General features: G+C 48.5%; 8 protein-coding genes across 8 annotated transcripts; 3 read left to right on the forward strand and 5 right to left on the reverse strand.

Annotated features, from left to right (window-relative positions):
- Positions 1-886: 886 nt before the first annotated feature.
- On the reverse strand, positions 887-2,455 carry F9C07_12791 (cytochrome protein; the record flags this gene model as incomplete). Its single annotated transcript, XM_041287494.1, has 1 exon — positions 887-2,455. The coding sequence occupies one exon, from the start codon at positions 2,453-2,455 to the stop codon at positions 887-889; it is 1,569 nt and encodes a 522-aa protein (XP_041151195.1).
- Positions 2,456-3,488: 1,033 nt separating this feature from the next.
- Positions 3,489-4,136, forward strand: F9C07_12792 (uncharacterized protein; the record flags this gene model as incomplete). Its single annotated transcript, XM_041295314.1, has 2 exons — positions 3,489-3,843; positions 3,907-4,136. The coding sequence occupies 2 exons, from the start codon at positions 3,489-3,491 to the stop codon at positions 4,134-4,136; spliced, it is 585 nt and encodes a 194-aa protein (XP_041151194.1).
- A 2,089-nt stretch (positions 4,137-6,225) lies between these two features.
- On the reverse strand, positions 6,226-8,362 carry F9C07_2076525 (major facilitator superfamily domain-containing protein; the record flags this gene model as incomplete). Its single annotated transcript, XM_041295324.2, has 4 exons — positions 6,226-6,270; positions 6,673-7,462; positions 7,518-8,027; positions 8,091-8,362. The coding sequence occupies 4 exons, from the start codon at positions 8,360-8,362 to the stop codon at positions 6,226-6,228; spliced, it is 1,617 nt and encodes a 538-aa protein (XP_041151192.2).
- A 2,363-nt stretch (positions 8,363-10,725) lies between these two features.
- F9C07_12795 (synaptic vesicle transporter) lies at positions 10,726-12,279 on the reverse strand (the record flags this gene model as incomplete). The annotated part of the gene is made up of 2 exons (XM_041295323.2): positions 10,726-11,923; positions 11,993-12,279. The coding sequence occupies 2 exons, from the start codon at positions 12,277-12,279 to the stop codon at positions 10,726-10,728; spliced, it is 1,485 nt and encodes a 494-aa protein (XP_041151191.2).
- A 1,020-nt stretch (positions 12,280-13,299) lies between these two features.
- On the reverse strand, positions 13,300-16,444 carry F9C07_2287414 (putative cytochrome P450). The gene is made up of 3 exons (XM_041295315.2): positions 15,682-16,444; positions 14,489-15,628; positions 13,300-14,428 (listed from the first exon to the last, which is right to left on the reverse strand). Exons 1-3 carry the CDS (start codon positions 15,991-15,993, stop codon positions 14,321-14,323), a joined length of 1,560 nt encoding a protein of 519 aa, XP_041151189.1. The 5' UTR covers positions 15,994-16,444; the 3' UTR covers positions 13,300-14,320.
- F9C07_12796 (uncharacterized protein) lies at positions 13,437-14,000 on the forward strand (the record flags this gene model as incomplete). Its single annotated transcript, XM_041295313.1, has 2 exons — positions 13,437-13,815; positions 13,882-14,000. 2 exons carry the CDS (start codon positions 13,437-13,439, stop codon positions 13,998-14,000), a joined length of 498 nt encoding a protein of 165 aa, XP_041151190.1.
- F9C07_2287415 (MFS transporter) lies at positions 16,426-20,221 on the forward strand. Its single transcript, XM_071510902.1, has 4 exons — positions 16,426-18,146; positions 18,219-18,323; positions 18,395-18,522; positions 18,616-20,221. Exons 1-4 carry the CDS (start codon positions 18,127-18,129, stop codon positions 19,911-19,913), a joined length of 1,551 nt encoding a protein of 516 aa, XP_071367380.1. The 5' UTR covers positions 16,426-18,126; the 3' UTR covers positions 19,914-20,221.
- A 74-nt stretch (positions 20,222-20,295) lies between these two features.
- Positions 20,296-21,684, reverse strand: F9C07_2287416 (uncharacterized protein; the record flags this gene model as incomplete). Its single annotated transcript, XM_071510903.1, has 6 exons — positions 20,296-20,734; positions 20,795-20,875; positions 20,935-21,057; positions 21,114-21,304; positions 21,359-21,475; positions 21,535-21,684. 6 exons carry the CDS (start codon positions 21,682-21,684, stop codon positions 20,296-20,298), a joined length of 1,101 nt encoding a protein of 366 aa, XP_071367381.1.
- Between the last annotated feature and the right edge of the window lie 3,356 nt (positions 21,685-25,040).

Below are 25,040 nucleotides of genomic sequence, written 5' to 3' on the forward strand. Positions count from 1 at the left end.
ATATTTGCCTATATGATATCTTGCACTATTGAGTAGTAAGTCGTCTATTTATTTAGATTCGTCTACTAAACCTATCTACCTGGCACCTGCAGTATTAGACTATATGACTGCCTCTCTATTCCTAGCTACCAAGTAACGTACCGCGGAAACTTTGGCTCTTACTCTATTGGCTTATTCTTCCCAATAGTCTTATAACTGTGAATTATTCTTGCATATCCTACTATTTTTTTATGTGGTTTTACTGGCCAAGGTCAATCAATGTCGGTAGTCGTGGCTATTGACCTGGTAGCCTCCAGATCTCTCTGGTATTTCCTATCTTGATCGTACCTCATAATTATGCACAAACCTTGTGAACCTCACGCATGGTCAGCTTTAATATACTCTGGATATTATGGTGGAAGGTATACTATGGTTTTGCGATCGGCGATGGAAGTTGTTGAACAAAGGTCGTTAATCTTTTCCGGTTCGCTTTAGTCTCGCACAGAGAGTCCGAATATAAGGAACTGGGCTTCCTGGGTTGTTTTGAACTCTCATTACAGTTAAAAGGCATGAAAGTTTGCTAGATTTATATATAAGCTGGAGTAGAAGTACATTATACAGATATGGCATGTTCGAAGTTCGGATTTAACCTCAGATCCTGCTTAACACTTAGTGAGATCGTCTCACGATTACAAGGAATGCTTTTAATCAAGGGCCACTGATTTAGTATATGCGTTACCAGCTATGGTGTGCGCTTTTATGATAGTTTTATACTTGAGAAAGTGGGTTGACCCTGTCAGCAGTTTCCTGAGACTGGCATAATAAGCATTGCCTTGATCTAAACGCAGAAAAATGTTGAATTGAATTAAGAATCTATGAACTAGAGATTTGATCGCACACTTAATGGCTAATTATCTTCATATACCCTACTCGCTCGCCTCCACACCTTCAGCGGCATAGGTCCGGAGTTGAAATTCGTCGTTTCATGTCTGACCGGCTCCCAGGACGGCGATGGCAAGGCGAATTCGAAGCGATGCACAAGTGAAGCTAGAAGAACAGTCTGTTCCAGATAACTGATATTACGACCGATGCACCCTCTAGCACCCGCACTGAAAGCAACAAAATACGGCTGAAGATCGCGTCCCTTATCACCGAGCCAGCGCTCAGGCTTATATGTGTCTGGGTCTGGGAATATGTCCTCGTTGCGATGAACCACATACGCCGAAATACCAACGGAAGTGTTGCCTGCCACAAATTCACCTCTAATCATGGTACCCTCCTGAGGTGTCCGGCGCGGAACGTGAAATGACACAGGTGGGTACATGCGCATGTTCTCATCGAGACAAGCTCGCAAGTAGGGTAAATGTTTCACTTTGTCATAAGGTGCAATAACCTCATCGTCTTCCAGGACACCGTCGATCTCTTCCCGAAGCTTTTCGAGACAGTGTGGGTTTTTCAACAAGAGAAGCATCACGTTGTTCAGGGAAATCCCCGTGGTGTCAGAGCCTGCGTTCATCATGATGCTCACTTCAGCTACAATTTCTCCCCATTCGAGGTTATTAGGAGCACCCGCCTTGTCTTCCATGAGCGCAGAGAAGAAGTCATCGAGCTTTTCTCCTTTCTCATATCGCTTCCACCGGGTTGTCGCTCGGTTGTTCACGATCCCGTCCCAATCTTCAGCCAACTTCCATTTCTGGCGGTACGTCGAGGACACCAATTTACTGACTCGGACCAGGGCCTCGTACCAGTCATAGGCCCATACTAGGGTCGAAGTAGCTGACGCATTGGCGTACAGACAATCCCGAAAGTGAACCTTTTTCACAGTCCCGTCTTTTGCCTCCGACGAGATAATATCATTGCCTTGATCCAGGAATCGAATATCTTCGCTGAGTCCAATATTAGCAATGGCGGCGATGGTGTACAGATTCGTCCACATGCGATAATCGATCGTGAGGTCCTGCGGGTCTGGATTTCGGCCCTTGGGCAAGGGACTGGTACATCTCTCGTCAAATGCTTTGATGATGCGTTGCGTCATATCGGCCACCTTATATTCCCAACCTTCGAGGTTCTTGATGGCGTAGGCATTGGAGAGAACTTTGCGCTTTCGAGCGTGGTCTTCCTTGTCTACCACGTCTGCGAGGTGGTAGTGTGAGCCGGATAGTGCTGAGTAGAAGACATCTTTGGTACACTTTGTGCCGTGTCCGTAGATGTCTTTTATGGCAACGGGGTCTGCGTAGGAGAGTTTATTGGGTCCAATTCGGAGGACCGGATGCTTTTTGTGTGCTTCGAAGAGAACACGCGAACGGATGCCTTTATGGGAGTAGTAGATGAGTGGGAGGTCAGAGATGCCGGACACAAAGGTCAGGTTGGGGTACTTCCGGAGGCCTTTGGGGTCGCGGAAGTAGTTAATAATTGGTATGATGATATAGTAGATCAGGAGGAAGTGGAGAGTGACAATAAGAAGTAAGCTGTACATCTCGTCCAGATTATGGGGAATGAGTATCTGGCTCGTATATGTTAGACATGAATATATCTCCTTCCTTCTGTATCTATCTTTTCCTCGACATTCTGGGCGTCTTTATAACATATCCCGTGGCATCCATTACTATTGTCTGTGCATCAATTTCCAGTAAGGTAATTCCTAGGGAGAGTAAAGTTCGCCGAAATCCAGGCTTAATTTGGAAAGTCCCGGCGAGAATACACTAGATAGGGTAATGATATTCACTCTTCGCTGGCATCGTAACTCACTCGTTATCCTGGAGTAGATCCACGATGCGGGGGTTCTCGTCTACTCTATCGGGATTTATATTCCGTAAATAGCATATACCATCATGGGCTGGAGCAACTCAGAAGCTGAGGAGCGGGGCAGCTGACCATACGAGGATTTTCTTATCCATATATACAGTGGCAGACTACCTTCCAAATACCGACAATATCGCCGATTACTAACGGGTGAAAAATGCAATGGCTAGCCAGGTCAGTGTGCCATGGCAGTACGCTCCCTAGCGATATATTAAAGCTGGACCTTGTCTGGAAACCACAGCCTTCGCCCCTCTTCCCCGCATTTCAACAAAAGAGTAAGATATCCTGGTTCGATCGCTTATCTAGCAGCGATCATTCTGCAGTCGGATGCCTGAATTATTCCATGTTTCATGTTTCGTATGATCAATCTGACTAAGACTCAAACATGCAACCACGAATGACTCCTATGACAAGGGTAACAGTCAAATCACTCCCTGCAAATCGGGTCGTCTTACGTTAGCGATGTCAGCAGAGGAAGATATCAGAGGGGTGAGTTCCCAAACTGGTTGTGATCAGCCATACGGACAAAAAATAGCCCTCACGTAGTCAGCATAGTTAAGGCCTACAACTAGGATCTAAGCCCCAGGGATATGCCTTGTCATTCAGACTATTTAACGGATCTTCTTATATCCTGAAGCAGTATCGCACCTCGCTTCTTTATATGCACCTGAAGGGAAATACTTGAATGGCATCACACAGTTTTCATCATGGCGAGCCAGTACGCAGAGTGGTTCACCCGTATCTCCCACGACAAAGACCTCTTTTTTCTTGATCCTACCGAACTCGCGACCTTACAGTCCTACCTTGAAGGCAATCTCCCTCTACAAGACACAATCTCAAGCTTAACAGCCCCCACCGCGCCTCAATGGCATTCCACTCAAAGCAGCAGGGTCTGGGCGATGCTCCTATCCATAGCAGAAGAGTACGGAGAAGCCCATGATCGCATCATAGCTCTGATCGAAGCTTTGTTCTCTCTCCCAAAGCCATCACAGCCCAATGAGCAGGACTGGCCGGGTGAAAAAGAATTTGGTTTTCCGCGGTGTTGGCGCGACATCCATGACTGTAAGTATCCTAACCACGACCCTTGGTAGTAGTTATGATGATTGCTAATCATCGATTCCATAGCTTTATGGGCTCGGGAATCAGAGATTGAGTATTTGTCTGATTCCGTCGCCACAAAGTGGATAAACTACCAAGCGTTTACAGCGCGCCTTCTAGCTTCATCCCTTTTAAGCGCTCATGACAGAGCCTTGCTGCATACAGTCGATGCTTTTGAAAAGACGCTGGAGCCAAAGGAGTTCGCAATGAGACAAGACGTTGATAATCGCTGCTGCTGCACAGTACTGGGTCTATGAGGGCAAAGCCACTATTCACCATCTGCTCCGACCCACTGGATTTAGAGAATCCAAACTAGATCTTCTATTGCACGAGGAAGGGGGAGAGCTTTTGCAGTTGTGAATTCTTTGGACCTGAAACAGGGAGTTCATCTGGTAGATAACCCAGCGAGCCCTGATGAATTGACAATCTAAGCATGTATATACATTTTTGTGCTTGGTGTATGGCTTCTTTTTGCTTACTTAGCCATGATCTTCTACGTCATCAGACTTCTTCTTTGCGATCCTCAAAAACACTTATTGTTCGATGCCCTATCTTAAATCATATAATCGCTTTGGGCCCGACAGTTCTGCTGAACGGTACAAAGTCTACAATCACCTAAGACAGCGAAAGTGTATGGCACCACACTATTTAGAAGGTTGCTACCCTGCGGTGTTTCTGACTTCAGAACGCTTGAGCTGTCCGTTGAAGGAAATATCATTCGATTGGGCATTGTGGCCATTCAACCTTTTCTCAACCTAATATGACATACTTTGCCCTTTCTAAGCTCATGTTTTAGATCTTCAAGAACGTCTGTCGACAACTCACACAACCCATTACTAGGATAATTACGTTCCGCAAAACTGCAACGCAACGCAGCGGCACGGGGCTCAGCAAGAAGTGAACGTAAGAAGTCGAATTTATATGGAAATCATGAGAGATCCTTGTGTGGCTTGTACGACGAGGATTCACCTTATGAAACGCGGTAATGGCTTTCTTGGCTTGGTCAGAACCGCCGATTTCTCGCCCCCAGTCAGCAGAAACTGGGAGAGTTTCTCAAACTCAAACGCTGTAAGAGCAACAATCCTATAACCATCGGCGAAGTCAAGACAGGGTTACGAGTACCCCCCAGTAAATTTGGCCCCTGGGACAATAGCTCGTTGATTCAACTTAGTAATAATGAAGGATACATGAGTCATACAATGTACGATGTGCGAAGTAAGATGGCGTTATGGCGCCAACTATGGTATATAGGCAAGCCAATCAAAACACCATCTAGAACTCCACTTCCTCATCATACAGATTCCCCTCGTGTAAGGTGACATGAAAGAAGTATTCTAACGTTGCATCCGTCGTAAATGCTGCCTGGAACAGGTGATAGCCCGTCATTATGTTTTGACCAAATAACCTCTCCTACTGCAAAGTGTTGCTTCCCATCATCTTTTCACCTTTCTACCTTCTACAGTAATTCAACCCATGGATATTTAGAATGAAATGGAGGCATATTCAGATCAGCGTTTGTCGGTTGTGGTGGTTGGCATGGGGCAGATGGGCCACAGCCATGCCCTGGCTTACCATCGTAACCCAGGTTTTCAAATAATTGGCCTCTACAACCGCAGTCCAATTAAGAACCTACCGGATGCACTCAGGGACTATCCCTTCCTATCTAGCTTCGAGGAGGCCCTCGCACTCAAGCCTACTGTCGTCTCGATCAACACGCACACGGCAACGCATGCTGATTATGCCGTGGCAGCAATGGAGTCTGGAGCCCATGTTTTTGTAGAAAAACCTGTGGCAACAACAGTCGAAGATGCGGAACGTGTGGTGAGGACAGCCCAGCAAACGAAGCGCAAACTAGTCATCGGCTATATCCTCCGGCATCATCCCAGCTGGATCGAGTTCATCCACCGCGCTCGACAGCTCGGTCCACCATTTGTCATACGCATGAACCTAAACCAGCGCTCTAGTGACGACGCGTGGGCCATTCATAAACGTCTCCTCCAGGATGTGAAAAATCCAATCGTGGACTGCGGTGTGCATTATGTGGATGTTATGTTGCAAATTGCTGGCAGCAAGCCGGTCCAAGTGCGTGGCATGGGCCTCCGCCTCTGCGATGATATTCCGTCAGATGGACAGGTTAACTATGGCCATCTTCAGGTGCTGTTTGCCAATGGATCGGTTGGGTGGTATGAAGCTGGATGGGGTCCAATGATCTCGGAGACAGCGTACTTCGTGAAAGATGTGATGGGCCCACGTGGCTCAGTATCAATTGTGATGGATGAGAAGGATAATAGCATCGATAGTGCTGGGGTCTCAGCCGATATTAACAGCCACACGAAGACGTCAAATCTACGCATGAGTACTGTGGTTGACGGGCGTGCCCGAGATCAGATCCTATCAATGGAGGGTGAGCCAGACCATTACGAACTATGTGCACGGGAGCAGCAGTTTCTGTTGGAGGCCATTCGTGAGGATCGCGACCTCACACAACATATGAATGATGCTATTCAATCGTTATCGATCGTGCTTGCAGCAGATCGCTCAATGCGTGAAAACCGCGCAATTGACATTGTCTAGTAGTATACCCGACAGGAGCTTACTCAAACTTCAACACAGTTCTTCTAGATCATGACGGACATGGCCCACTCTATTAGTCTAATCTAGTTCGGTCTATATCTCCCTAGCCTTTTTCCCTCGGCATTAATACATTAAGCTTGAAGACGAGCCTTTTGATCTTCCAGGATGTAACCGCTTGGCATATAAACTTTTACTGATTCATAAGCATGAGCATCAGACCTTCTCGTGGTCTCTCCCCTTCTTGCCATCCCCACCATGTCCCTGTGCACCGATTCTCAGAAACGCACACAGGGGAATACCGAGGGCCGCAATACCCGCGCTGTACAGGAAGGTTGCACTATATGGCTCGATCGGGTCATCCTTGAAATACCCACTTGTCGCCGTCCCTCTGGCCTGAACTGCATCAAAGATGGCGGTACTGATCCCCATGCCGATAGCCACACATAGCTTTGTCACCGTCTGGAAAATTCCACCTGCGATACTCTGCTGTTCCGGCGGCAGAGAACTCATGACGTACATGTTGGCCACGCAAAACTCGAAGTCGGCGCCGACCACCGCGAGAATCAAGCCGGGGAAGATGAAGGCCCAGTAACTACTGTCCGAGTGTTGGAGGCCCATGAGGAGGAAAGATCCGACATACGACGTGGCACCAAGGAGCATTAGGAGGGTATTGGACACGCGGTGCATGATCAGTCCTGCGATGATGTTGACGATGATGCCCATAATCGCCATGGGAAGCATGTGCATGGCGACCGGGAGCGCCGAGTAATGCTTGATCTCTTGCATATAGAGCGAGATCCAGAATGTTGTAATCGGGAAGGCGAGAAAGCCGAGCAGAAGAACAGCGATGACCAGCGAGAAGTCACGGTCGCGCCAGATGGACATGGGGATGAGGGGGTAGGAATACCAGCACTCCCAGAGGATGAAGGCAGCGATGAGGAGAACACCCAGGATGAGGCAGACAAGGACGTACGGGGTCTTCCACCCTTGGGGAGCGTCCGAGCCAAGACTGTTAGGGAGAGGGTGTTAGCAAGAGCCTTGTTCGGCTTGAATAGATGGCTAACCTCAGGGCGGCAGAGAACAAGCCGATACCAGCGATGGTCAAGATAGTACCGACGACATCGAACCTCTTGACAGCCTCCATGGAAATTTTCTCGGTGGGTGTATTGTCTACTGGGACGGTGAACAGCGCAATGGCCACAATGACGACGTAAATGATGGCCAGTAAGAAGAAGCTGGCTCGCCAGTTGAACAGCTGCGTAGCAATACCCGAAAATATACTCCCGAAGACGAAGCCCAGGGGGTTTCCGGCGCTGAAACAGGCAAAGACCCTATTCTTTCGCTTCGACGGTTTCTCGTAGATGTTGGCGAGCATACCCTGCGCGGGTGGGACAGAGGAAGCCGACATCAGGCCCATGACACCGTTCAGAATATCGACCTGCATGGGCGTTTTGGAAAACCCGGCAGCCAGCGCGAACACTGCAAAAAAAGCCATGCCACCGATGAAAAGTGCTCTTCGGCCAAAGAGATCCGCCAAACGACCGAAAAACAGGAGAAAGGATCCGGAAGCCAGACTGGTGATAGTTCATTAGCACAGAACACTCATGGTAGGTAACAGTAAACAATAGACGACGCACGAGGATGAACTGGTCAGCCAAGTCAGCTCCGCGGTGGTCATGTTCAGATCCCTCTGAACTTGGGACGTGAGCACCGTGATGCTCCCAGTGAGGAGGGATGACATGGCAATTGCCATGGTCGCAACCGCGACAAACAGGATCTCTTGGATCGTGGATGAAAAGGCTTCCGGTCGGGCTTCATTGTCGCGGGGCGCTTGAACCGTCGTGGGTGCGACCTTGTCATCCATTCTCCCATCGCATTCGCTTGTCTCCATCGGCCCTGTCTTCTCCATTGTGCGCCGTGAAGAAGGATTGCGCAGGGGAGTTCCTGAGATGGTGATGGACGGTGAGGTCGTGCAAAGGGTTTTGGCGCCGCGGAATTGATTACGAATAGCGCGGGAGGTTTTCCGCTACGGGAGCTTTTGCGCTGCCGGGGTTTCACCGGTTGTTTCCTATATCTGCTTTTATTTTTCCATGGTGACGTTGAGATCAGGCAGGTCATGGACACGTCCAGTTTTGAGCGGGGCCCCCCTTGCTTGGGAAATCTGCAGGACGTGTGGCCTCAGTGAAGGCCGATATCGAAGTGTGCAATACAGACCATGGACCATTCAAGTGGTGTCGAATAACGCCTCGAGGATGAGCATGATTCGCAGCATTCAATACTACTTACCCTGCTCAGAATCCTCTGGAGATCCCAGGGTTCTAAGCTAGTTTGATCAACCAGCATCCCATTCCAAGTATATATGGATCATGCAGACTCCGTATGTGAGCAAGAGCACACCGCCTGCGAAGAAACAAAAATCCAGTTGCAATCAACCCGTGCAGAGGTGGGTGAAGGATGTGTGGATCTCAACTAATTTAGTTCCAACTGGAGTGCGCGGTAGGGGCACATGGTTGGTTGAGAACCACGTCAAATCACACTAGGGCTGAGTCTGTCTCGTGAGCTAAATTAGCTCGGGCTCGAATAGTGGAAAGTCCATTTAATCTGTAGGATTAAAAGCCTTTGGATGTGGCCCAAGGGCAAGAATAACTAATTAGAGTTCATGGCCCGTCTTAAAAATACGTAAGCGAAAACATGAGTATTTTTGATCTCGCTCCGAGCTTATCGAAGTAGCCATTGAGGAATTTTTGTGCCCCGACTTCACATCATATAAGATGAGCCTTGAGTGTTCTGCAAAGATCTTTAAGGCTATAGCTAATGGTGGGATACTTTCGATATATATAGATAGATACATAGATAGATACATATATATATCTGTATCGAAATGGGACAAAAGACTAAAAACATGTCAGACTGTATTGGGTTCTATAATTGGCCATAATAGCGTTTCTAAGTGCCTTCAAACTTTAGATAAGCAGATGTCATGATTAGATTGTGTTTGCCCAGGCTGTCGATATATAAATGTCAATCACACTCTCCTCCCTACGGAAGATCATCGAAGCTACTATGAGGGAAGGTAGAAAGAATCATCAGCGACAGGATCTAACTTGGAACATGAATGTATCAGATACTCGAGCGAATCTGACCTCAAATACCATACTCTTTGTCTTTCAATTAGCCGACCGTATATTGACGAGTCGCGCACGGTCCGAGCAAGTTTGGCAGTTTGCGAGGGCTCGGTCTGGAAATATCAAGTAGGTATCGCACTCTGTGGGATACGAAGTGATGCTACGTATGCCGAGATCGTAGACCTCGACCTAATGGGTGCTATGCCGAGTCGTAGAGGTGCTATATTGTTCGCCTATTAATAGTAGGCCCTGGTAGCGCTAGAATATGGAAAGGATAGAGACACACTGAACGCACCCGAGTAGTGCTCGCTCTTCAATTGGCAGAGCTCCTCCGGAGCATTTAATAATATGTATGGACATACAGATTTCTGTCATAGGGGCCTGCGGTTCATTGATTGGGATTCTTGCTTCCACGTCGCACAAGGGGGATATAAAGAAAGATCCTGATAGTGATGGTTTCAACATTCAGGACTAGAGGTGAGTAGCGTCTAGTGTGCCTATGCCGCAATAAATGCTTGGGAAGGAGACGATAGTACCTTACGTGGAGAGGGAATAATTATAAGGTCTCTCGGTTTGGCAAGGTAGGTTTTCGAGTATCCCTCCTTAGTATTCGTTCCCAGTCTGTCCTTAGCGGATGCTATCCTGGTGACTGACATGAGAGTTAAAAACAAATCCACCGAGCTGAATCGACGGAATATAATGTGAAAGATAGGCATGTAAATCTCCGTGACGACACCATTCGGCGATATTATCCGCTCTGATTTAATACTTTTGATTATTGGATATGCGTGTTATTAACTAGTATATGTGGATTGCCAATATAGATTCTACAGTAAGAACCTCCACATAGCTCGACCAAATCTAATTAGATCGACCGCTAAGGGTTAAGTCATCCCTGGAAGTGGTTTTTCTCTTAGGCCGTCGCTAGAAGAGACAGCAAGGCACCCCCGGCGAGTGGTAATGCTCTAAGTGCAAGCAGCTTCCCGGCACGCATATGTTGAGCGCAGCCCTTAATCAAATATTCGAAGCGGCCGTAACCACGGATGGTTAAGAGCATAGGGCTCCACTCAGATACTTCCTGGTCACGACGTCCCTTATCAGGTGGCTGGACATGTTTGTAAGGTTAAACTTGTTCGGCTCCTATTCATTATCCTTTAAATGGTGCAAACCTCGACATCTTTCTCAACCGCACTCCATAGATCCGGAACAGAAAAGGAACCGGAATCAGTGCCGCCGCAATACCCCCAAGGATCGACATCGCTGGTCCCACCCCCAGATTGTGAAACATTTGCTTCGCAAAAAGAGGGAACGCGGCCGCAAGCACGCTTCGCAAGAAGGTGTTGGACGCAGTGGCCGAGGCAGCGTATGGCCCGTATGTATCGACCAGAAAATTGATACATTGACCAAAGATGATACAGAATCCGCAGCCGAACATCACAGCTGCTACGACGGGTAAACCCCAGGAATAGGAGGGTTCCGCCGTCCAGCCAAACCAGAAGAGACCCCCTGTGAATAGAAACCCCCCAACAGCCATGGGCATCAGACGTGCCTCCGGGACCGGATTCCCGCCGCCCTCTTCCCATTTTCGGATGTAATATGGCTGGCCAACGAGAATAACGAATGCGGCGGAGAGGAGGACGCCAACAAAGAGGCCGATAAAAGGTAACGTGGCAACCACCGGCTTCCACTGGCGGATTTCGTTAAAGACAATGGGAAACACCTCAAGGGTGAGATAGAGTAGAGCATAGGTGAACGAGGCGTATAACGCAATCACCGTAACCATTGGTTCCGTCACAAGCATGACAAGCGGGCGGGAGAAATGCTTGGTGACAATACTATACGCATCGACTTTCAAATGCTCGTGTGGGTGGTATAGCTCTTGGTTACCCGTCTCTTTGCGCAAGCGCTTCGCCTTTTTATGTAGAAGCACAGGGCCATATACCTCCGGTAAACAGAAGAAGGTTACGGTAAATACGAAGAAGACAATGATTGCTTCAATATACTCTGTCCAGCGCCAACCCAGGCGTGGATTGTTGGTTAAGGCAGCGCCAATGATCGGTCCCATGGTAGGTCCCCCCACGACGCAGATGGCATAGGAAGTGCCGGCGACGGCGCGAGCCTTCATATGGAAGAAGTCTCCCAGGGCTGCCGATACATTGCTAACAGGAGCGGAGCCGAAAACGCCTGCGAAGTACCGGGTGATGAGAACGGCGGCGGTATTCTTGCTTGTTGCCGTACCGATACTGAAAATGCCCAGCATGAAAACCGCCGGGAGCATCGACCAGCGACGTCCCCAGATTTCCGAGATAGGCGCCCAGCATAGTGGTCCAAAAGCGAAGCCAAGACTGTATTTCCTTATCAGTGATCTGACCGATCGGGAATGTCTGTGGGTCAGGTAGAGGCAGGTGCCTTACATGTAGAGAGATACTGGGAGAATGCTGACTTCAGTACTAATATCTAGGTACGCTTCCAGCTTAGTCTGCGCCGGGGAGGTGATACTCGAGCCTAAACTGGCACTCAGGGCCAGCATGCCAAGCTGGAAAGTAATCCAACATTTATATAGCGTCGAGAAGTTATGCGGGTTCTCTGGGTCATTTTCCTCCCAACCAACCAAGTTTGGGTCCGGACCGAGACGATTTGCAGGCTTTTCTTCATCTGCACGCCGTGCGTGGTCAGTCTCAGGCAAGTGTGTCATCCCCATCTCATTTTGCAGCTTGGTGTTTCTTGCATTTTCTGTCAACGTTGTGCCTCGAGGGTCATGGCTGCTTTTATTGGCCGCTACCGGCAAATCGGCATCGCAATCTTGCACCCGAAAAGGCTGCTGTGTCAAGAGCCATCTAAACAGTGCAGGAGCTAATCCTCAACGTTGGAGGAAACGAGACTAGACGTGAGAAAAGTGGAGCGAACGGCGGACTTTTAGTGACCATGATTCCTTTGCCCTCGGGTTTAATCATGGCTCGGACATTCGCTCTTGCCGAGATGCTTCATTTTACCCCACAAATTGCAACTCTTTCTGTACGCCGGTTGGTCTACCTGGTACCACAAATGTGTACTAAACGTATACTAGTTGGCCTTGTACTTTTTCTGTCCAGCGGGTACCGAGTATAAGTAAGCATGGCATCCTGGCCGCATTTGTTGAACCCGTATTTTTCACAGCCATGGGGGTTAATCATGCGTACGGTAACCGTCGAGAATACCATTAGAGATCTGTATTAGGAATTGTAATAATAATCGATTGTTTTTACGGTATGAAAGGGTTCAGCGTGGATTTGATTATCCTTCCAGACCGCCGAGACGCAAGGGTCAGAAGCCCTGTAAGGACACACAGGGTAGAAAGGCTATATCGCCAGTAAGAACGTTCACAAATTAATTCATAGCATTGTCTCACGATCGGCGGCATTGGAAGCCGCATCTTTTAAGTAGAAGCGACCATTTAGGGCCGTCCCGCAAGCCCTGATATCATTTGGGAGGCTCTGAAAGACTCTACACACAGCTGCACCTTTAGCTGCTCAAAAAGCCGATTGAATCAGCCACCTCGCTACATAGTACTTAAGAAACCTATGCGGGAATTCCAGCAGTGGCCATTCCTGCCATGGTCCATGAAAGAAACTGGGGAGAGTTCATATCTGCACGGCGGATCCATGATGTAATAGAAGGCGTGGGTCTGATTATCTTCGCCACTCAGCACTGCTTCCTCCCGTAATGCAGTTGCTAGCCTGCTTGGTAGCCAATATTGGAGCCAAGGGTCGCATCAACTCCACCCGGTGATCACCACGCTCGTTCTAGCAAATAAATAGCTGCATCCTACCCCCCGCCGTTCGTGCCACAATAATTTGCAACTCTCCATTAGTCCCCGTAATGAAGCCCTTCACCAGTATCGTTCTCTTGGCCGCCACGGTCACCGCCAGTCCTGTCCCAAAGATCTTTAACCTAGTCAGCTCAAATGCCTCCGATGAAAGCCAGAACGGTCTCTACCTGTCAACACAACACGTCGACCCACTGAACAGCAAGGCTGTCTTTCGCGATGCCGCCGACGCTGCCGATTTCTACTTCCTAGATGGGACCGTGCGCTACAATGCGCCGAATGGAGCTCCCTACGCCTTGGCTCTCGTCTCTGGCGACGAAGTCCAGAGCGAGGTGGAGGTTAGCGTGAGCCCTTCATCCGGGGGCACAGGCTTCACTTTTACCAATGATAATATCCTGGCTAATGATAATGAAAATTGGGGTGGATGGCTACGTAAGTGTCCGCGTCTTGGAAAAGAGTTATAGGAACTGTGAAGTGAACTGTCTTCTGTTTCTCTAGTTTGCGATGGCGCCGGCGACGTTCCCGGTCTGTATTATCACAATAACAGCAATGGGGACGACGTCCCGGATAGCTGTGATCCTATTGAGCTTGGTGCTGTCTACAAGGTCTCGTCATAGGGGCGGTCATCATAGCCAACGAAATGGCATTCGGCTGGCCCAGGACGTATACTGCTAGGGTTGGACAATGAAGAATGTCCATCTACGGGTTCCGATTGACATGGACCTATTAGGCTGCTAATATAGCATGCGGCCTTACGCTACTTAATGACGATATGCCATATTTAATCGAAACGTTACGCTATAATATGTTGTGTGCCGCGTCAATAGGGCCTCGTGCCTGTGGTGGAGGAGAGGGGGGTCAAATTGTGCATATACAGTTTTATTCAAATATAGAAATTTATTTTTCATGATTGATGCATTCTTCTAGGATAAAGCGACTACTGTACCTCAATCTTCCTCGGAGTAAATACAGTGTTAAAATTATACTGCCGCACAAACCAGGCATTCCATAGTCTCCATTCCTGCTCGGGGTATGCTAATCGCACCTGTGCATTCAGATATTAGCATGATTCTTTTCACTGCCACGTTGTAGAATGAATACATACGTCAAATCGTCTTAGGAAACTTGGAATTAGTTTATAAATCTCCATCAATGAAATATTTTTTCCGATGCATGTCCTGGAACCGGCGCCGAACTGGAGCATCATTCCGTTCATGATTTTTAACTTATCCTCTGAGGCATTGAGCCATCTATCGGGGTTGTACGTGTCCACATCTGACCCGAAAATGTCCTCACGACGATGGATCACCCATGGACTACAACCGACGATTGTGCCCCCCGGGATAAACTGGCCGGCGATGTCCGCACCGGAGGGAGGAGTAACACGCTCCAAGGGAAGACCAGCGGCGGGAAAGATACGAAACGCCTCTTTTATACAAGCATCGAGGAATGGAAGTTTCTGAGATTCAGTCCACGAGACGAGGCCGCTTGGACGGTTCTCGATTGTACCATTTTGGATCGCCTCATCCAGCTCCTCCCGCACCCGTCGCATGTAGTCGGGCGTCTTCAGCAGATAGTAGAATACGGCTGCAAGACTGATGGCAGTCGTTTCGGACCCGGCAAAAGCCATGGAGACGGCCATGGTGAGGACTCGTTTCTCTGTCATGAAGTTGGGGCGCAACTCGCCCGCTTTCATGAATTTGGTAAGAAGGTCACTGCGAGAACTGGGATCGATCGCAGCCTTTGACGACATGCGCTCCATCATACGTTGCCGTGCAAAGATGGCAACTGGGTGGGAATTATCCAGCAGCCCCCATTTTTGCATTGCGTCGAAGATCGGGTTCTTCCAGAATACTTTATCCAACCAAGGCATCTGACCGACAGGCCCGGCATAATTGAAAATGCGAGCGAGGGACTTTACAATACCATCAATGTCCTCGTTCTTCTCGATAAATCCATGGCGCTTGCTGTAGGTAATGCTGCCGATAACATCAAATGCGAAAAATTGTAGCCAGCGTGCGAAGTCGCAGACCTTGCCCCCAGTGGCGAAGAGACGATCGGTCTGATCAAGGAAGAGCAGTGTGGTCTCGTCAACCATGGGCTCGTACTGCACCAGCGAGCTCATCGAGAACGCATGGTTAACCGAGCGCCGGAGCTCCGCATGGAACTTGTCATCTAGGGTCGAGAACAAGGAAGGTAACGGCTCGCCTTTGGAGACCGTCATCTGAACGGGGTAGAACTCGGACTGCGGTATGGTCAGACTTTCCGCGTAACGTTTGACTACCCGGTGACACTCACCTTGGTAAATCCCTTGTTCAACCCATAAATGACCTTCGTTGCAGCCGGGCTGCTGAAGGACAGGGTGTTTGGTCCGATGCGTACAACGTCGCCATGCTTGCGATGTAGTGCGATATGCGTCTCATGAGGCTGCCGGCCCCATACATCAAGGAACCGCCAGAGGTCAGTAAACTTGGCCAGAAAGGGGCCGGGGTAGCGATTTAGTCCGTTGTGGAAGTATAAGTGGCCGATATAAATCAGCGAAATGAAGGGGAGGATATACAGCGCATACTCAGGCGACGCGCGCGAGAAGACCTCCGCAAGAAGCGTCATGATGGGGTCTATCTGGCTGTCTTGTGAGAGATTGATACGACGGGAAGAGTACCCAATATTTATCTGATCCCATCACGTATCGTTCATCGTCTCAACGAGAGCAGGTTACATGTCATAGCAAACTGTAACAAGCAGGGTCGGCAGTTGGCAAGGGGTGACAACATCCGATACACTTGGTGCCAACGTTGCCCCGCAAGAGCTCAGTGGTTGAATATCGCTACAGCTACGGATTATTATAAGATAAAGCAATATCAAGGGACAAAGAATGGAGAACCCCGCACAGCACAACCCCCACAAGGCCCACTGTTGGGATCCTGATGCTCTCCCGTTGACGTCGTAGAGCAATGACAGTAGTCTCCACTTACTCGGAAAATCTGGAGAAGACACCAAAAATAAAAATAATAAAATATAGAATAAAAATAAGTACTTAAGAAACAGGCAGTTGTCGGCATATAGGCGCACGCAAATTTACCGAGTGCATAACATAAAATCGCGGACAAGTGGGAACCATGCATTAGCAATCAGGACTTCCGGCGCTTAATTGGATGAAAGTCCTTCGTATTCCACTCTGATTGGCAGTGATCGGCTGGACGGTACCCTATATCTGGTCATATTATCTCAAGAAACGTGTCTTCATAAAGTCATGCGTCATCTGCTACTTCGCGCATATCGACCCAAGAGCATTCAATGTCTTAACCTTCCTGAATTGCGATATAAGAAGTATACCCAAGACATTGACTCACGGCAATTGGAAGTACCCCCGACTGCCGACTTCACAATTTGTTTCAGACAAACTTCCAGGTCAATCGTCTAACGTAAGATATTCGAAGACACTGTTAGGACGACTGATAGCTGAGGTTTCGACCTCCCGCATATTCACCTAAGAATCCCCGTCTTGTTGTACATAAGTGATAGGTTAATATACCATAGATACTTTGACAGTACTCGTCTTCCACATGCACGTATAGAAGTACCTTATATTAATCTGGCTATTCTAACGTCCTGCAAATGGTTATGACAAGATGCTGCTACGCTGGAGGCTCTTGATGTCACTCAGCTGGTCGTCCTAAAGTGTCCATTAGACTCACTCTCCATCTTTTCCTGCACTGGACAAGCCACATGGCCCACCGTCCAAGTGGGAGTCCTACCAGCCCTTGTGGTGACAGGGGCTTTGTACGGATGCCGAAAATTCTAGGGATAGCTCCTTGAAGAATTCTCCTACCCCATGCAAGTCAGGTAAGCTTCTGGTTCGTTTCTATGATATTAGACCAAAGAGACTCTTCCTTTGAGCCACATTTTGCTGTCATATATCGTGATCTCAATTTCCTTTTTGATTTGTATATGTTCTTTAATTCCCTATGCTGCCGCGTAAACGTTCTAGGCTACGAGACCTCGGTGATCTGTAAGTGGTTTATAACCTAGCGAATGGTACAAGCAAATGAGACTAAGCTAAGAAGAAATGTTCACCTGCTCAGGCGACAGAAGATTTGACCATATTTTCCTACCCACCGGGGGCGACGTCTTGTTAATTCTGACTGCTAGATTTCCAATACCCTCCTCGGCGATCTAGATCTTCGCATATCGCTGGACAGTCATAATATGATGAACTCAATTTGTCCTCATGCGGGGCCCAGGAAGGACTAATTTAGCCAAGAAACAGAGTCCGCCCCATAGCAAGAGCTATAATCAGGCCTTAACGAAGGGGATTAAGATACTAGATGCAAGAAGCCAAGAGATCCCCGCATCCGGGGTTAGACTACTTGATTCATGGGGAAATTTTCGACCTCGCATTGGTGGGCACTCCATCCCCATATCTTTACCCCGGCATTTATAAGTTGCTCTCTTGCCGAACCCTGTTCTTTATGCCCTCACCCTAACATTCATGCCAAGCTCTTCCGCTCTCCGCCACACAATCCTAGGGATACTAGGTCGTTTCACTGGTTAATTTGCGAGCCATGCCGAGTTCTTTCCAGTTGTGGTTGGTTCCTTGAATCACCTCTGAGCCTCTGGGGTTATCGTCTTCCCCGCATGCTCCAGTCTAGAGCTGGACTTGGGAGCGAGACGGGTTCGACTACGCCTCTATGACTACATAAAGCGGAGACTTGCTGCGCATGATGATTCCATTTCGATAGCATGCTGTCCCCAGTCAAATTGTCCGTCTCTCGTTTTCATTCTTTTGATTGACCGTGTAGTTAATTTTGCTTCGGTTGCTCATCAACTCTCAGGTCCAATAACTTTCTCGCTATGTCTGAGGAAAAGGCTGGTTCCCAGCATGTCGAGGATGACAGTACCGGCTCTACGGAAATATATGATCCTATTGCAACTGATCGGTATGGTCATTGTCTTTTTTTTTTTTTTTTTCAGACGACACCCTGGCTGACTCAAGGTTTTGTATGTCCAGATCCGCTCAGCCCACAGTGCAGTTGGACCCTGCTGCTGAGTCCCGGCTGCGATTGAAGATTGACCTCTACATCGTCCCTGTTGCATCCCTGATGTATCTCTTCTGTTTTATCGATCGAGCAAATATTGGTAAAGATACCCTACATTCGTCGCCGTATTTGACGGAGAGCCAAATCCTTTCGCCAAGTGGATGGGTGACACTAACAAATTTGCATGGTACAGGAAATGCGAAATTGGCTGGGCTTGAAGATGACCTAGGGTTGACAGGTTATGACTATAACACCTTACTCTCTGTGTTCTACATTTCTTATATTATCTTCGAAATTCCTTCCAATATTGCCTGCAAATGGCTTGGACCGGGTTGGGTCATTCCTGCCCTGACATTGGGGTTTGGGATATGCTCGTTGTGCACGGCATTTGTCCACGACTTATCAAGTGCTGCGGGAGTGCGCTTCCTCCTAGGTGCCTTTGAGGCAGGATTGCTCCCTGGCATCTCATACTATTTATCGCGATGGTATCGGAGAAGGGAACTTGCTTTTCGGATTTCCATGTACATGGTGATGGCTCCTCTAGCCGGTGCCTTCGGTGGCCTACTTGCTTCTGGCATCCTGAAACTTCCTTCCTTCGGCAGCCTGAAAGACTGGCGCATGATCTTTGCCATTGAAGGCATTATAACTATCGGGGTTGCTATTTTTGCATTCCTAACCCTCACAGATCGCCCCGAGACAGCCCGCTGGCTCACGCAGGAGGAGAAAGACCTGGCCATCGCGCGAATCCGCTCGGAGTCAGAGTATGCAGGCGTGACTGAGGTCCTAGACAAGCTCGACACGAAGAAGACCATGCGCGGGATCTTCAACCCCGTCACATTGGCGACCTCTTGGATCATGCTTCTTGTAAATGTGACAGTCCAGGGCCTGGCCTTCTTTGCGCCCACCATTGTGAGGACCATCTACCCGAAGCACAGCATTATCTCCCAGCAGCTCTATACCGTGCCGCCCTACATTATCGGCGCTTTCTCTACGCTCTTAATCCCCTACCTGAGCTCGCGTTTCAATCGCCGACTCCTCTTCTTTGTTCTTACACCTCCACTCATGATGGCCGGGTATGTGATGTTTCTGGCAAGTAGCGACCCCCACGTTCGTTACGGTGCCACATTCTTGATTGCTTTCGGCTCGTTCCCCGTGGGTGTCCTTTGCAATGCCCATTCAGCAGCCAATGTCATCTCGGACACGGCGCGTGCGTCAGCAATCGGAACTGTGGTGATGCTGGGTAATATCGGCGGCTTGGTCGCGACCTGGTCTTTCCTGCCATTCGACGCTCCCAATTATTATATCGGCAATGGCCTCAACCTAGCCACGGGGGCGACGATTCTTGTAACGTCAGGCTGTCTTTGGCTCTGGTCGATTTGGGACAATCAGAGACGAGACAAACAGGATGTTGGCCGGATGCTTGACGGGATGACCGACAGGCAGATACAGGACCTGGAATGGCGGCATCCCAGGTTCCGCTGGAGATTATAAGGAAAAGACGGTATCTGCTTAGAATATCTGCACCACTAAAGATGCTAGTGAACCTTATTTCAAACTATTTTTAATGCTCTGTTAGGCTCTCATAAGCTGCCTTGGATAGCTATATTCCCTCTCATCCGCATCAGTATAGTGTAGAATAAGACCGTCTGTTATGACGGAGTAACCGGGATAATCATTGACCTCGATTCAGCACATAGCATCTAGCAATAGATGGCGGACACCGAAATGTCACCCATTCTATGTATACAAATAGGAGCAACCATGCTAGTACCTGGAGATCCGTCATATATCATAAGTGAACTCTCATAATACAAAAGAAATACCTATTATTATATTATATACAATTTTGTCTCCGTCCGCGCAACATTCAATATTACTCGTACGTGATGTTGACCTGCCGACTGACCATGATATCAGCATGTCCGTGGCAGTCGTTCTGGATAATTTGCTTCTGGCTGTCCCCGTCGCTCAGCTGGCTGTAGCTATCCCTGTTCTTACCATGAACGCCTCTCTCAACAACCGACGTGGTGAAAGTGTTGTTGGCACTCTTCCCGTGGCCGGATAATTCGTATGACGCGGCGAATCTCGAAGGACCCGTCCGGTGAGAATGGCTGCCGTATCCTTTGCTGCGAATCGTTCGTTCGAAAAGACTGCGGAACAGTGGGCGTAGTGTAGCGACATTGCCGACGATCATGCCGATCGCGTTCTCTGCAAACCCCCAAATAACCACGTTGGCGACCGCGAAGAGGAAGTCGGCTTGATTTTGGAGGTTGACCGTGTACTTGAGTCGAATACAGGCTGAGAGGGAGGCCCTGCTGTGTTTTAGTGTCTCATTGTTCCACCGGTTCAGCAAAGTGGCAACAGGTACCTACAGTATACCCAAGCCCATCAGCCCGATGATAGATATTTTCGTATTACGGTCTAGCTGGACACGCCACAGTAGCGGGATAGGCCTAATCTTCAGGTCAGTATTTCCATTCCTTCAAAGACCAGCGTATGATTTGGGACGAACATTAAGGCCGTCACCCAGTCAGTGACGATGTTCACAGCAGTGGTCGCGTAGTATATGTCAGTGAGAACATGAGCAGGTCGGCAGGAAGCTCCTTTCTTCAGAAGACTCGTGTTCCACGCAGCCCTGGAACTTCGTTTAGCAATATGGTTCGTGGCACAGACGGGGTGTGTTGATCGTACTCAGGCGGGGTGCAGTTGATGAGGATGAATATTAAGGCAATTATATTCATCGTCGCAAACATTGCGATAACACCGTACTGGATATTGATGTACAACTTCCTCCCCTCAGCCACTCGGATTAGCATCCAGCTGATGCTGAGCTTGATCGGAATGATCGCAGCTACATATCCAACTTCAAAAATGAGGAAGTACTAGAGGGTCAATTAGCTTCCGGCTGCCGGTAGAGGATGGTGGGTGTGTAGCACCTTCTGGCCTTCAGCCTGATACCTTTGATTCTCAGGCTCATTCAACAGAGTACTGTGAACACCAATCCCATTGAACGCGCCCCCGAGGCAGCCTGCCGTGAGCACACAGAAGGGTATCTGTTGTCGTCGAAATGTCAGTTGGGCTCCTTGAAAAGCGCTCTCACGGGGGCATTTACCACTGCGGAGGTCATGATCCAATCTTCTGCGCCCCAAGACTTTCTGCTCAGTCTGCAATACACTCGCAAAGCATAGGTGATGAAAGCAACCGCCGTAAGCATTATGACACTCCCCGCCACATGGGGCGCGTCGTCAGCGAATATGGCCATGGTCCACTGTTAAGTCACCGTCAATCGGCATATGGGGTGTAGTTATTGTGTGATGGAAGAAACACCATGATGAAAGAGAAGAGAAAAGTAGAGACGCGATGCAAAACCGCCACAGATAAGTTTTCCCCGCCTCCTCCTGTGGGGACCAGAGGCTCAGAATAGCATTTGGTCCATGACTCGAGTCGATTTGATTTCACTTTTGCGTTTTACTTTCAAGGCGTGATTAGGAATAGGAAGATTGCTCCGCTTGAAGCAAAGTGGACCCCGTTAGCTTCTGACATCGCAATTAAATATCGACGATCTTTACAACCGCTGGGCCGCTGGCAATTCCGTGGACAAGGCCAGGCACATTGTACAAGGGTGGATTGATTGCCTTTTGTCGATCGCCAATCTCCGCTGTCCAGCGACATCAAGGTTTGGATTCAGCCAGCATAACGGTGAGAATCCAATGGCCCTGGGCTCATTATCTATCTGCCATACCATGGGAAAGAGGTTCTGGTGGAAACATCGGCCAACGTCCGTTCTTGTTGCGCCTCTGATGCCTTGCTAGATTATACTGGGAGCTCTCTCTCAAGGGTTTGAACCTCCTCCCCGAAATGCTCGGAAAACGTTCCTCCGTGCCAAGAATGTCTATTGATCCCAACCTGACGGCGCCGATTCTGCTGTGAGGACCATGCGCAGGAGTAGTATTCGAGAAGACCAATGGAAGTCCGCCTAAAAGGGCCCTCTGGAGTCTGCGAAATGCCGACCAGAGAACAACAAGCTAAATTTGCCGACCACTAATTTGCCACGGCGGTAGTTTTGCCCCCCCCTTTTTTTTTTTTTTTTTTTTCCACAGGTCAAAGTGGAGAGTGGATTTTGTTTAGCCGGGGATGTTCCGATATAATGTCCGTTTTGGGAGATTTCAGACCTTAAGCCCTAAAAGTACTGGAAGTGGACTACGGAGTACAGAGACTACGACCTAAGGTGGATGGCGCCAAAACAGCGAAAAAACTAAAAAGCAAAAATTTTCTTTTTTTTTTTTTCTTCTAAGAAAAAGAATATGACTTTGAAGAAGAGATAATGAAGGCAAAAAGGCTGTCATTTTTCGGTTCGACCACGTGTTTCAAGATTGTTCTCATGAAACCCTAATGGCCGATGCCGGCAGACAACAAAAAAGTTAGCCATGGGGGGCATGGCACATCACATACCTGATCCGGAGTGGACTCCTGTCAGTCTGAATCAGAAGCTTTCAATCAGTGGATAACCTCGGAAGGTGAACCATGGGAAACCCGAGAGAACACGAGGTGTTAGCGCTACTGTGTGAGGAAAACAGAGGCTAGTGTTTCCCGGTGTACGGAGTAATGCGTCTAGTAGTCTAGGCGAGTAATGGAGGCAAGATAGTTTACAAGCCGCGGCCCGCCATCTCCCCGCGCACGCCCGCGCGATGCTCCTATTTTCTATTTTCGACAATCGCCGATCGCTGAGGGAGACACAAGTCTTCTAACGCTCAAGTACGGAGCAACAAATGCAAGGGGACCAAGGGCAGACGCTCATGATCCTGACAGGTTCAAAAGGGGATCAATTGAGTTGCTATGCGGCGTTAAGCACGCTTCGACTTCGCCTTCTATGCTTGAAGATCCACGCAAGAGGCTGGAACAGCTGCCGCAACAGGGATAGTCCCTTTTCCACCCATAAATACCATCGGAATTAACTTCCTGGTAATCGGGGAGGAAGTCACGGACTAGCACGTCGTGGCCAAGAACCCGGTCAGGGGATAGATCAGAAGCTGCTAAGCCTGCTATGGGTGAAGCAAAAGAACCGGTGGCCTAGGCGAAATTGAACTCCGTTCAAAACCGATCTAGTGCTCCATTCTTGTCCCGCTGAGCTGTGCTCAACAAAGCTCCTGAAGGCTGAAATCTATAGGTGCTTTCTAGAACCTTACGAATTTTTGAGGATCTATTGCCACCTTATAGGTGGCGATGGATTTTTAGCTATAATACTCTCCTGAGTAATTAATACCTGTAACGTCAAGTGTTAGCTGCTCGCAAAGACAAACAATTCAACACACGATCTCGCCAAGATTAAGGCTGATGGGTTTCAGCAAAGGGACAGCGAAGAACATATCATCGACTGAAATAGATATGATATTACACCGATACTGCTAGTCCATTGTAGCTTTTGGGCCTATATTTATAATCTTGGTGTCTTTAGCTTGATGGAAAGTTAATCTGTCAAAATCATGGTAGGCTTCAAGGGCCATATTGGTGCTACCACGTACAAACAGTTACCTTCTCTGCCCCAGGATAATTACCATATCGCCTGCCAGAGTAGACCGAGGCCCCAACGTACTATAGCGAAAGCACATCGTAGACAGAACTAGATCTCTAGTTTAACCCCCTTCCCCCCTTGGTAGTTCAGACTGTCATGCAATGCGTGCAGATATCGGGTCTCTCCCAAAGAGATGCGGTTGACTTCTTTCACATGTCTTATTACTACTTCTATGGCCAAATGCAATAACTTTGAGGCTAGCAAGGATAAGGACGCATTAGATAAGGACCGAGGACATAGTCATGATGAGATGTAGAGTGCTTCCCATAAATTGGCCGGCCACTTTGAGTTCATAGGTGCATAAGTTGTGCATAAGTCAAATGTTAACGGTGTCAACGCTCGTTGATCAACCGCACCCGTTGGCTTCTGGGCTCGGAGCGTCTAAATTAATAAAAATTGGGAAACTTAGTTATGTACTTTCATCACATCGCTCGAATTGATCCATGTGATAGTCCGAGTCACTGCTTTGTATTTGGTATAATCAACTTATCCCGCAAATGTCGATCAGTTTGGTCCAAAACTAGGGTTGGTCTCAGGCCAATACTATTCTCTATCCCACACCGAAGATTCAATTTACTTGGGACAACGAGTCGGCTTTCCCCTCATTACCTTCTATAGCCCCGAGAAGGAAAATCCCACCAATGGTAAAATAATGTTCCTTTCTTTACTCAAGCTATCGGCTACATATACTACTCTGGAAGAACAAATTCAGTGCTATCCAAGCATACCTACCAGCTTCTGTCCCTCTCTTGGATTGAGCCACCTGCTTCTTTTCAATTCGTCTGAATCCGTTTCTCAATGGCTTTTAAGTCGCTGGCCAAGCTTCACAATGACCAGATCTGGAAGGCTCGCGGGTGAAAAGAAACACCTAGCTACAGCTTTCTGCATGGTACGCCGACATAGCGACGGTTTGTAGTGTTTTGTCTGATAGTAGTGGCAAACCCTTTTGCATATCATCTACAATCTCGCAAGGCCTGGGTTTCACCTCGCCATCCCACTCTTCCAGTGGGTGAGAGAACATTCCAGGGGGGCTGTGGTGATTCATT

The sequence above is a fragment of the Aspergillus flavus genome, chromosome 8 (assembly GCF_009017415.1).
Source record: "Aspergillus flavus chromosome 8, complete sequence".
Taxonomy (NCBI): domain Eukaryota; kingdom Fungi; phylum Ascomycota; class Eurotiomycetes; order Eurotiales; family Aspergillaceae; genus Aspergillus; species Aspergillus flavus.